At 48.7% G+C, this 12,637-nt stretch overlaps 1 protein-coding gene across 13 annotated transcripts in view; it reads left to right on the top strand.

Annotated features, from left to right (window-relative positions):
• Positions 1-3,393: 3,393 nt before the first annotated feature.
• The window catches only part of Carmil1 (capping protein regulator and myosin 1 linker 1), a 230,180-nt gene continuing 220,936 nt past the window's right edge, over positions 3,394-12,637 (top strand). For 10 of the 13 annotated variants that reach the window (XM_040282078.2, XM_078020632.1, XM_040282080.2 and 7 more), the window contains exons 1-2: positions 5,880-7,197; positions 8,225-8,322. In XM_040282078.2, coding sequence (XP_040138012.2) covers positions 7,128-7,197; positions 8,225-8,322 — 168 coding nt within the window. In that variant the 5' untranslated portion in view covers positions 5,880-7,127. Of the gene's footprint in view, positions 4,648-5,879; positions 7,198-8,224; positions 8,323-12,637 lie in introns of those variants that run through there. The other 3 variants (XM_021734403.3, XM_078020631.1, XM_005337027.5) reach the window with 2 other exon arrangements.

Here is a 12,637-nt window from a genome sequence, read left to right on the forward strand (position 1 = left end):
GAGCCACGGGTTGTTCAGTCAAGACCCTTGTTTCCTCTCTCCTCAGTGGTCACTCACTGTCAGAAGCATACTTGACTAAATGATGGATCTTGCATTTGTATTTGGAGTGGGGTATGAGAAGCATGATGTTAATTGTCCATACCAATTATAAAATGCATTCTGATTTCTTTAACGTTAAAATAAGAAAGTGCTTCTTTGAATCAAGACCATAGGATATCTATTGAAGGGCTCAAGGGTTCTGAAAATGGAAAACTATTGTCTAACTGTGAGCTCTGATTATGGCGTACTCAAATAGATGTTTTCTGAATTAATGAGGTGATTTTCCTTCTTTTTGCTTAATCCTATTTATTAAGAATTCACTCTATTTTGTTTTTATTTTTGTTAGGGAAAATTTGAAAATATACAGAAGGGAAACGAGCAAATTCCAATTTACCTGTTATCCGGCTACAAGAAAAATCAACCCAGGGCCTCCCTGGGTTAACCGATATCCCTGTTCAGAGGTTAGTCAACAACATGCCTTCTGGATTATTTTCAAGTAACACTCCAGATCTTATGATTTAGTTCATACATACTTTTAAGGAGTATTTCTCAGTAGCCATTTACCTCTCATTTTCTATCCATGTAAAACAAGCTTTCTCAGAGTCCTTTACCAGCTCAGTCAGCACTGCACACTTCTGAAAGGTCCACATTGACCCAGTTGGGAAATACACTTCTTTAAAAAGGCCTCTAACTAAAAACAGTTACTGAGCATGGGAGGTTAGTTTGAAAATCACTTGGGAGAAAGAAGCTGGGAATGGAGCTCAGCGGTAGAGCACTGGCTTAGCATGTGTGAGACTCTGGGTTTGATTCCCAACACCAATAATAAATAAATAAATAAGATCAATCTCAATTTGGGGAGTGAAAGCCCTTGGTTCTCCTCACCTCTCTGAGTATCTTCCATTTTTTTAAAGCCCCCCTCCCCCCCACCACCCGGCCTTTGGTACTGGGGATTGAACCTAGGAGTGCCTAACCACTGAGACACATCCCCAGGCCTTTTTATGTTTTATTTTGAGACAGCGTCTCCCTAAGTTGCCTAGAACCTCACGAAGTTGCTGACACTGTCTTTAAACTTGTGATCCTGCTGCCTTAGCCTCTGAGCCCCTGAGATTACAGGTGTGTGCCACTGTGCCTGATTTCTTCTTTTTGTTCTGTTTCTGTGGGTTTCATCATTATATGATATGGTTCTAATGATAGTATCTATCTTGGATCATTATGGAAACATGAAGCATTTTCAGCAAATTGCTTTTATTCCAAGAGTATTCTCTCACCATCATGAATCATAAAGTGAACTATACAGATGCAAATGTACCTGTAAAATTTAAAAAATGCATGATTTTTACAAAATAATCAGCTACTCAGTATATGTCTATGTTTTAGTAGCCATTTCCAAATCAGCCACTGTGTTTGACATTTTAGAAGCTCAAGTTCAGTGGGGATTCCCTGAACAAAACTGTTTTTCCTTACTTTCTAATAGTTTCAGATGGCCAGTTCTAGTTGTAATGCATAAGTACAGCCCCTTGGACACATTTACTTAGATGGGCTGTGGTGATCTCAGATGAGATGGCACTCAGTCCCAGAAGTGGTTTGACCACTCAAACAAGAAGCAAACTGCATTTGTTTTCACCACGACTGAGGACTGTTCTTGTTACAGTGGTCCGCTTTATGCTTTGAATAGAGCCCTTGCTGCTCTGCTACGAGACTTTCTAAAGGACTCATTTCTTTCTCTTGCTCTTTTCCACCCCCCCTCCCCCATCTCAGGAGAAACAGGATTACCTTTCTTCCTCATCCTAGGCAGAGTTATCAGTCCTCGTCCTTGAGCACACACCCACCACAGGAACAAGTAATTCAGATCTGGGGATGACACCAGAATATCTAGGAAATGGCTATCTCCCAGATTTAGAAGTGAATTTAACTCCAGATAGAGAACACATGGAATGTAGCCTTTGAATCACCTCATTAAAAACCCAATTCCCTCTGATGGGCAGAGTCACATCTCTGGGTCAGAGTCCTCCTAGTTCTCCTTTTCTAGCAAAGCATTAAAACTTCTTTTTTCTTTTTCTCAAAAACATGTCCTCATTATTGTATTGGCATCAGGGAGAATGACCCAGCTCTTGTTACATTCTGGGCTGCCGATGCTCCTGCCGGTCAAGTTTCGCAGCATTATGAACAGTGTTGCTTCAATTTCTGTACTTGCTGTTCTGAAAGTATTGGAGTTTTACACTCAAGAAGTAAATGATTCAATTTCCAAATCAGCCAGTCACGGGTCAGGGTTCTGGTAGGAGACTCATTTGAATCCCCTCCTACCCAGATGCAGAAGCCAATCAGAATCCTGCTGCAGTGCAAAAGATTCTTCCATTGAAAGCTGCTTCCTTTAGCAGCAGCTGAATCTCAGGACTGCAGTGCAGATTTCCCTTTAGCCTTTCAGCCACCCAGGCCAAAGAAACAACTGGTGGCCTTTCTTTCACAGGTTACCACATAGTTTGGAACGTTTAGAGCAATTTTTGAAACTTCATTGGTATGTGCCAGAAATATCCTTTTTAACACAGTTGAAAGACAATTTTGTGATGTTAATTTTTATTTATTGCATAAAAGATTTTAATGCATTAAGGAAATATGTAGCTTAGAGAAATTACTGTTTTGAAACAGACGGTTGAGGCTTGAGGTCCAAAGTTCAATATAAGTTAAGGAATGTTTACTGAACATCAATTTTTCATAAGAAAAATTGAGGCCCTGGGTGTAGCTCGGTGGTCGAGCACGTGCCTCAAGTGTGCAAGGCCCTAGGTTCTTAGACACACCCTGCCCCACCCCATTCCTGCCTTCAGATCATCTCCTATCTTATTGGGAAGAAAAACCCAAACTCAGGGAACAATTTCAAAATTAAATAGTAAAGCTAGGCAAACACACCAGCAATGAAACACGGTACCTTAAGTTTAGGTTTACGGAAAAAGCGTTTCAGGCGGTATATTCTACTGATTAGGGATCACGGCAACCTGAAAACCCCTGGAAAATCCGCACAAAAAAGGTGCACAGATACGAATCAGATAACCCTAAAAGGAAGAGAGGGAGCCAACAGCCTGCGAGTCTGGAGAGAGGGAGTATCTGGCTGAAGCAGAGTGGGTGGTGGGCAGTCAGAGGGTCGGAAGGGGCCAGGTCGGTAAATGGGCTAGTGGCCGAAGCCAGGCGACAGCAGGACGCAGAACTAGGCTGCCGTGCGTGGGATTCCCTTTCCTTTCCTCCCTCCCCTTCTTTCTGTCTTTCAAAAACGAAACCCGATTGGACCTTCAGGGACATCCCAGGCGCTGGGCGATGAAGCACGCGCCAGTATTCCGGGTCCTGCAGCCTGGGGGTGGAGCTCAGAGACGTCGGAGGGGGTTGGGCCAGGTAGTATCAAATTTAGCCCTGGGTCCCCCCACCCCCAGGCTTTGGTGAATGACGTTCTGCTAGCAGAAGGAGCCCGGGGGTGAAAGGCGTTTTCCTAGGCGCCCTCACAGTTCTAACATCTTGAGCCTGCAAACTGCGGCAGGCGACCGCCCGCTGAGCGCGCCTTGGGCGTGGTGTTCACCGATTTCGTCTAGCTCTCTCTCACCAGAAATGGGAAATTAATAACGCGGATGAAGTCACAACGTGTCTCAGGGAGAGCTGAAAAACAAAATGCATGAAAGGGCCCCAGAAAGAACCAGCTTCGGTGCAGCCAGGTCTGCATCCTTCCGGGCCCTCCGTCATCCCGAGCCCGGGCCTCCGGCTCTCCTCTCCCGCAGCCAGCAGATGGCTCCCGGGCTCGCTCGCACTCCCTCTTCCCTCCGCAGGCACAGGGCTTCGCGGCTCCGAGCCGGCCGCCCGGGCAGGCCTCTCGGGTGCGTCCCGCGTGGGCACCAGCGCGCAGGCCGGGGGTGGCCGGGACTGGTGCGGAGGCCGGCTCTCGCGAGGTGAGGAGTGAGCGCAGCACTAGGAGGAGGGACCGCAGGAGCAGGAGGAGGAGAAATCGCACAAGGAGGAGGAGGTAAAGGGACCGCAGGAGCGGCAGGAGGAGGGACCGCAGGATCCGGAGGAGGAGGGACCGCAGGAGGTGGAGGAGGCGGAGGGGCGGGCCCGCGCGGCGCCCGCCCCGCGGAGCCTCGGGAGGGCTCGGAAAGCCACCTCCCCGTGCCGCTGTCCCCGCCCTCTCCCACGCCTTCCGCCTGCACCTAGGGCCGTAGGTGCGGCGCCCGGGCTGCGCGGGAGCTGGCGCCAGCTGGGGCCGCGCGGAGGAGCCAGCCTGCCGGGGGGAGCAGCAGCCGGCGCCCGCGCCCGCGCCCGGAGTCCGGTCCGCTCGGCGTTCTGCAGCCCGAAGCTGCGAGGGAGCGTCATGTAGCAGCGACCGCCGCAGCCCACCTCATCTTTCCAACTGTGTGTGTGTGTGTGTTTTTTTTTTTTTTTTTTGGTGGGGTGGGGGGCGCAGCAAAATTGTATTTCCGCCCTCCCCTTTGCCCACTCGCATTTGCAAGCTGCATCAGCCTCTCAGAAACCTTCGGGGAGAGGGCCGAAAATCAGAGTTGGACTGTAACACCCCCTGCGCCTAGAGGGCAACCATGGCCGAGGAGAGCGCCGACGTTCCCCGGGAGTTGATAGGTAAGGTCGCGCGGAGGCTGTTTCCATCTTCCTCTGCGTCCTCCTCCCCTCCCCTTCCCGCCTCTGCCTCCTGCGGATCCCCCGAGTCCCCGTGCTCCTTGGGTCGCAGCGGTGGTGGGCAGGGTCGCTGGGGGGCGCCGGGAAGTTTGCGCCCATCTGATTGCTGGGAGAGCCCGAGGCCGGAGAGGGAGGGCGGGGGCAGAGTCGGGCGCCCGGGAGGGGCCGGTGGGCTGGAGCCCCGGGCGCTGGTCCTGCCTGACCCGCGGGTGCAGCCGCAGAGAGCAGGCGGGGGCAGCTCACGCTCCGAAAGCGAGGGAGACGCTTTACGCTGCCCTAAACTCTGCAAAGTCCGGGAAAGCCTGGCACCAGGACAGCCGGCGACAGCACAGCAGGTCGTCCTGGCCCGCGTCGGGCACCCTCCAGAAACGGCCCGCATCCTGTGCCCCCTAGCCGGCAGCCCCGGGAGGAGGACTGCTCCGCGTAACCACTGGGCCCGGCAAGGCGTGGCGTAGAAGGGAGCTGGGAGCGAAAGGGTTACAGGGCTGACGCAAACTCCGGCCAGGAAACTGAGGGTTAATGATAACAGCCTTATTTTAATGATTAACCTACCGATCCCCCCATCTCTTAGGGAACCAGTGTGTGGTACCCGGTGCAAGGTGACCCATTGTTTGAGGCCCTGGAGGTTATTCTCCTTTTGGGGGGGTGGGGCCTGAATTTTAAGTCTTGGGGTTTAACTTAATTATCTGGAGGGTTAAAACGAAGACCTAAATAGGCTGCGGGAGTGTTTGCACGTGTGCGTAGCATGTTGCGTTGTAGCCCAGGGACGGCGTCTGGGTGTGCGGTGTGTTTTGAGCCCTAGTGACCTATATTCCGCACTGTATGGTCGGTCCTTGGCACACTGCGCACCTACAGCTCCAAGGAGGGTGTGTAGTCGGTGCTGGCCATAAGCGCAAGTTCCAAGCGCCCATCATCTCTGTGTGGAATCTGCCCCTCTGTTGCCCTTGTGGCCTTCAGACTTCAGACGACTATGCCTGGCCTTCCCACGGTAACTTCCAACTCGGCAGGTGGAACTGGACGTGAAGAAGCTGTTGCTAGTTTTGTATGGAAATTCCTGCTTTTGCTGAATTAAGAAGAAAAAGAACCCAAATAAACCAGACCCTCTACCCGAATTGAGAGTGTGAAGACTCTTCTGCACACACCCCCTCCCATCACTGTCCCCTTTCTCTCCTCAGTTAGTTGGGTCTCTTCCTGAGACCCAGCCTCAGTCTCTGTTGGAGTGAGTGACCCCTCCGGTTCTGGGAGGCCCAGACCTTTCACGCCCCTACCGGAAGAGGAAGCTAACCCTGAGGGCTCTGAAGGTGCCTCCAAGAGAGGGTAGAGGTTCAGTGTCCCGGAGCCTGGCAGTGAGCAGTTTTGGTGATGAGACTTGGGAAGGAGTAAAGGATGCAGTGGGAATAGGTATCTGGTTTAAACTGATGGTTCTCAAATAACTTTGGCATATTGTAAAAGTTGAGTTTGACCCTTATTTTGAAATGGAACTTTTGTATCCTCAATGTTGCCTATCTTAGGTATCTCTCAACCAAGCGACTTGCTTTTGTAATATGCCCACGGTGACCTTTCTAGGTCTCTAAGTGGTCTGGTTGGGCTGGGATGGAGAGATTGCTGCCCTTTCTTTCTGATTCAGGTGCTCATGAGAGTTCTGTGGTGAGCAGTTCAAAATGGTGACCAAGGGGAGGCCTAGTAGAGTCTCTCAGTCAATCCCCCAAGGTGTCTAAATAATGTGTTATCTTTCCAATTATGAAATCAATAAGGCTTTTTGTAGAAAAAAAATAAGTACAAAGAAGAATAGGGTATATGTGACCCACGTCACCACTCCCCGATAGGTAGGTTTAATCTTTTGGCATATGCCTTCCCGGTTTCTCTCCGTATTCCAAAGTCCGTTCAGATGCCTGTCTCCCACAGTGCCTTCTGAGGGAGGAAGGAATACCCAGTCCTGGTGAGATAGCGGCTGCACAGAGGACTCACGGTGTGGGAGCTCGTGGACGTGTCCCCTCCCCTCCACATGCCAACTTGCTGCCTTCCTGGGACAGGACGTCCTGGTGCCATGGTCACTGCATGCTGACAATGCCCTTCTCTCCTCTCCATTCTCATTAACTCAGCAGCGCTGAACTCTGATGGTGATGGATTCCTGATAAGTCGGTTTGATCACCCCTTCATAAACTTAGTTAATTGTTAAACTACACAGCACACTGTATTTGGTGTGTGATCCAAAACATTAATTGAAACCCACCGTGCAAACAGAGGCAGACACCCTCCTGTTCTCTTCCTGCGTCTCACTCCCCTGTGGACACAGTGGTCTGTTTCCTTCCAGACCCAGCTCAGTGATCCCCTCCTGCCTGACACCCTCAAGTTCTGCTTCTTCCCTGATCCTATGTCCTATGTGTGTATTCACTTAACAGCACCCTCATGGCCTCCACTAGATGGTAAACCGAAATGAAGGGTCCATCTCTCTGGCACCCAGGAGATACCTATGGACGGGAAGTTTTTTGAGTATGTGAATTGGTCAAGGTGATCACATTACAAAACACAGAACTGTGGGGACGTAGAGGAGGGAGCGACGGTTCTGAAGGATAATTAGCGTATGATCATGAGGTGGACAGGACAAGGACATCCCAGAAAAGGAATAGTATCTACAGAGTCCTGGGGGTATGGAAGAGGTGTTGGGGGTGTCAGACCTTTGAACACGCGGAAGACCGAGGTCTGGCCCTTGCTGTCTGAGAGCAAGGCACTCAAGGCACAGGCATTTCGCTGGGAGCCGAAGCGGCAGGTCACCAGTCTGTCTTGAGATGCGTCCAGGTTGGGTGCCCTTCCACGTGTGTCCTTCCTCCAGTTCATCTCTTTGCAGTGCCTTTGAGCTCCCTTGGGTGTTGTGCTGAGACGCTCTTGGAAGGACAGAGGGCAGGGAGTGCCCTTCTCTGCCTAAATCATTTGGGCCAGTCCTGGTTCTGTGCTGTGTTCCCTAACCTTCATGGCAAATCACTCAACTCTTCCTGTGTCGCTGTGAGGCACCCCGGGGCTGAGGGGATTGATGAATTCCCGTAGAGCTTATGGCCTGTGTGGTGGGTGCTCCTCCTCCCCTTCCCCAGCAGTCTCAGGCCATGCCCTGCCCAGCCTGGCACTGTGCCTGTGTTTAATACTTGCTGCAGCATCGTGCCCTCCGTACAAGGGACAGAGTAGTTGCTGATCAAATTTTTTTTTTTTTTTTTTTAAAAGATACTTATTTATTTGTTTTCAGTTTTTTTTCGGCGGACACAACATCTTTGTTGGTATGTGGTGCTGAGTATCGAACCCGGGCCGCACGCATGCCAGGCGAGCGCGCTACCGCTTGAGCCACATCCCCAGCCCCTGATCAAATTCTTGATGATTAAAAACTATCACGCTTGTTAGAATAAGAAAAAAAAAAAACCCAAAAAACAAAAAATAAAAAAATCAGAATACTCCTCCGAGTGCTATCTCCTCCCTGATGCTTTTTTCCTTATTAATGAGAAAGTATAATGAAATTCTTCTCTACTTTCAGAAAGCATAAAGGATGTTGTTGGCAGAAAGATAAAAATCGCAGTGAAGAAGAAAGTAAAGGTGGAGGTTAAGGGAGACAAAGTGGAAAACAAGGTGCTGGTAAGTCTGGTTATTTGTGTTTCTCCAAATGTTTGAAGTAAAATTTCTATTTCCACCGATGTCTTAATTGGGTGATTTTTTTCACACAGCATTAGTTCTAGTGTTTTATATTCTGTTCAAAAGTTCTGGTGACCATCTTCTTTCTTTCTTTCTCTTCTTTTTTTTTTTTGGTAGCAGGGATTGAACCTGAGGACCCTCAACCACAGAGCTGCACCCCTATATCTTTATTTTTTATTTTGTGACAGGGTCTCATTAAGTTGCTTAAGGCCTTGCTAAGGCCTTAAACTTGTGATTCTCCTGCCTCAGCCTCTCAAGCCTCTGGGATTACAGGCATGGGCCCCTGTGCCCGGCCTGGTGACTATTTTCTTAGATTCTTTTTCTTTTAAAGAGTAAAGTCATTTAAATTTTAGAGCTTGAAGTTTTGTCATTGTATTTCTCAAAGTTGTGACAGGCACCTCTGGTCGGATAAACTGGGGCCTGTTTTTGTATTACTTGAAGTCTGAAGATAAATGGAGCTGATTTATCATCTTTGCTGTGGTTGATGATCTGACTTTATTTACAAGGCCTCATGGAGGAGTTTTAAAAAGTCATCGCACATCTGTTTATTTGAAATCTCTCAAATGTTAACCTAAAGGGTGAGGACCTGAGGTTTTGGTGTCTCAGAGGAAGTGCCTGCTGGAGGTGGTATCTGCTTGCATTGCCCATGGGCTTGGGGTTCCCTCCAGTGTGTGAGAGGAGTCTCTGTGGGGCTGAGGGCAGACCCCAGGGCACAAGTGCTCAGGGGCTCATCAGAGACGACTGGTACCTTTAGAGAGAAGAGAAGGCTTTGTGATATTTCAGTGGTTTCTGGGTTGAGATTGTGGCAAATCTAAACTTACTCTGAGTGGAGAGAACATTCTAATTTTATACCAGAAATCTCAAAACATGCAAAAACAGAGAATAGTATTGTCCTGAACTCTCTGTACTCATCACCTGGCTTCACTGATTTTCAGTGTTTTTCCAATATTATTTCATCTATTTCCTGGAGCACTCTAGAACAAACTCCAAGCCTGTGCTGTTTAGAGTAGTTTTTAATGTTCCATTTTTGCAGTTGGAGTTGCTGCAGAATTTGAAGCGCCTTTTGGATAATGTTTGTCTTGAGAATCTTATAAAATTTCTAACTCCAGTGTGTGTTGGTTGGTTTGTTCTGCAGGGCTTCGGTGGGAGGGGTGCTTGTGCTTGCTGGGCGCGTGTCTGCGCTGAGCTGCACCCCAGCCCTGCTGCTGTCTTGTAGCTGTGAGCATGGTGTTGATGGATGACTTCTGTTTCTCTCCTGTTCCTGCAACACAACATGCTCACACATACTCTAATTGAGGTTGCCCAAAGCAGAAATAATTGGTGCCATTGCTTTGTTTCATGAAGCTTTAATGAAGAGTGAATTTTCTTAAATAATGTTTTTCAATTATGTTACATTTTGGAGATGGTAGTATAGACAGAAGAAATATTGTTTTGTTGTTTTAAGTGGAAAACAAATTTTGGGGGACAGTGGCTGCTAGGGCTGGAACTCGTGGCCTTGTGCATTAAGTTAGGCAAGTGCTCCACCCCTGGGCTACACCTTAACCCTGGGTACATTTTTATTGAAGTAGTAACTTTACAGACCCACCTCTGACAGCTCAGATTCCAGTAGTGTTTGCTACAGCAGTCTGAAAAATGGTACTTGACAGTTGGGGATGTAACTCAGTGGTACAGTGGTTGCCTAGCATGTTTGAAGACTTGAATTTGATCCCTGGCATTATAACAAACAATTAAATTAAAATTAAGTGGTATTTGGTATTATATGCTATGAATAGTATTCATTATACTAACAACTAACCCAGGCCATGATTAAAATTTACAATGATGACGTTTCAAAGACAGAATTTGTGTCCAGTATAATTAATACCATTTAAAAATAGTTATGAACTGGGTACGATAGAGCACACCTATAATCTTAGCAACTTGGGAGGTTGAGGAAGGAGGATCACAAGTTTAAGGGCAGCCTAGGCAACTTAGCAAGGTCCTTAGCAATTTAGAGAGACCCTGTCTTGAAATAAAACATAAAAAAGGACTGGGTATGTGGGTCAGTGGGTAAGCACTCCTGTATCAAAAAAGAAAAAAAAAAGTTATGATTAGTATTTACTGCAAAGACTATTTTTTGAGTTGACTAAAATTGTAAACACATCATAAATGTATTTGAATTGAAGCACTGATCTCCTCAAGTCTGGAATTTAGGCAGTTTCTGGAAGCGTGGCCTATACTTGTTAGGCTGTCGTCAACCTGCGTGGGCAGGGACTGGAACAGAGGCCTGGAGGTCTGGCCTTCTCTGACAGGCCTCGGGCTTGAGCTTGGTCTCCAGGTGGCCTTCGCATTGTGGATTTTGGAGTTTTGGAACTGGAGAAGTTTAGCCAGTTCCCATTCTCCTTCCCATACACATCCTTGCCCTTCCCTTGTGATCCTGTCCCCGGCACCTGGGCTCCTTTTCTGCTTACAGAGCTAGGGTGTGGCTTGGTTCCTTTTCGCACTCAGACACTCTGCTGTCCCCAGTGCATCTTTTGTATTTATGTCTTCCTTGCTTCCCTGATCCCAGAAGCTGGTCGCTGCCCAGCTGCCCAGTGCCGGGCGGGGCGGTAGCCTGTTAAACGCACACTGCAGCTCCATGGGGAAGGCACGTTTACACCTCCACTTTATGGATGGGAAATAGAGATTTGGAGAACTAGAGTGAGCAGCTGCAGGTCATCCGGGTGCTGAGGGCCCCCACCCAGGGCATGGAACCCAGGTGTTTTGCCTGCTGGGCAAGTGCTCCACTACTGAGCTGCATCCCCCAGCCCCAGCCGGTTAAGGAGAGGGTTGGGATTTGAATTCGGATCTTTGCCATGGAGCTCAAAATTAGCAGGATGACCTCCTTTGCCTCGTTCAGTCTCGCCAAGTTCAAACATTGGTAGAGGAGATTTGGGGTTTTGAGGAAGGATTAGAACTCCATGTCTTGGTTGGATGGGATCGACTTTTGCGTTAGTTTGTTCCATGTTTATTGAGTCTCTGCTCTGTGCTGGCACCTGGGATGGGCAAGGTGGGCATGTCCTCTGACTTGGTGGAGGCTGACGTGTAGCTGAGCAGCAGCATGAAGCCGGAAGCGTGCTGCATGGTGCTCAGCCAGGCGAGGGGCACCAGCTGGAATGGTAAGCATGGGCCTGCCTCTGCCTTGCAGTTGCTTCTCAGGTGGAGGTTGGGGCTGGTTAAACAGGTCTCTTCTTGCCACCTGTTTCTGATGACCTCCATGTGAACTTTACTCTCCTAGGGGCGCAGTGGGGGGGGTAGTTAAGGGCTCAGATTATTTTGGAGTCGTACTTCTCACTGCCACTCGGCTACTTTAAAACACCTTCATCGATTCCTTCTCTAATGAAACAGGCCGGTAGCAGTGTCGTGTCTGTGTAGCTGGCTTTGGAGGTTAGGTGGGACATGTTTAAATACTGGTGAGCATAAGACCTAGTGCATGCAAACACCTAACAAGAGATGTTGCGTAAGGAGCCTGGTCCTGTTTTCTCAGTGGACAGAAAATGTGAGTCCTTTTGAATCCCAAGTATTTATTTGCTGCTTCTGTTGAGTAGCTGAGATCAGCTCGCCATGAGACCATGGGGCTCCTGCATAGTTTGAGACTCCTCATTAGCAGGACAGAGGGCAGCAGACTGTCCTGAATTCTCCAGTGTGCTCTGGTCAAATGATTCTGCAATGCCTGAGTGGCTTGGGAGAAGAGTATTCTATGCTCAGGTAAATTTAGCAACCAGGGTGTTAATGATAGAGAGGTTTCTTTACTGCATGGCTTTTCAGAGACATTCATATGCCCCTGCGCATCATAAATTTTTTAAAGTCAAGGAGGCTGTCTTTTTGTACTTACTTGGCAAACAGCCTAATGATAAAGACTGCAAAACAGGCGGAACAGGCTGGAGCTGGTGCCTCATGAGATGATCTAAAGGAAAGATGGACAGGCTGGACCAGTCACGGCTCCCAGTGTTCTCCCGAGGAACTGTCCTTTAACCTGTGTTTCTGATCTCAGTGGGAGCCAGTGCACTGTCACCAGACTGGTATGACTGGCATCTGTTGCTGTGACACCTTTCTCTATGGTTTTTTGTTGTTTTGGTGTTTGGGGATTCCACCCAAGGGCACTCTACCCCGAGCTTCATCCCCAGCTGTTTTATTGTTCTGAGACATGGTCTTGCAGAATGGCCCAGGCTGGCCTGGAACTTGTGATCTTCCTGCCTCAGCCTCCCTAGAGGCTGAGATGACAGGTGTGGGCTGTTGT

This window comes from Ictidomys tridecemlineatus, chromosome 8, assembly GCF_052094955.1.
Source record: "Ictidomys tridecemlineatus isolate mIctTri1 chromosome 8, mIctTri1.hap1, whole genome shotgun sequence".
In the NCBI taxonomy this organism is placed as follows: domain Eukaryota; kingdom Metazoa; phylum Chordata; class Mammalia; order Rodentia; family Sciuridae; genus Ictidomys; species Ictidomys tridecemlineatus.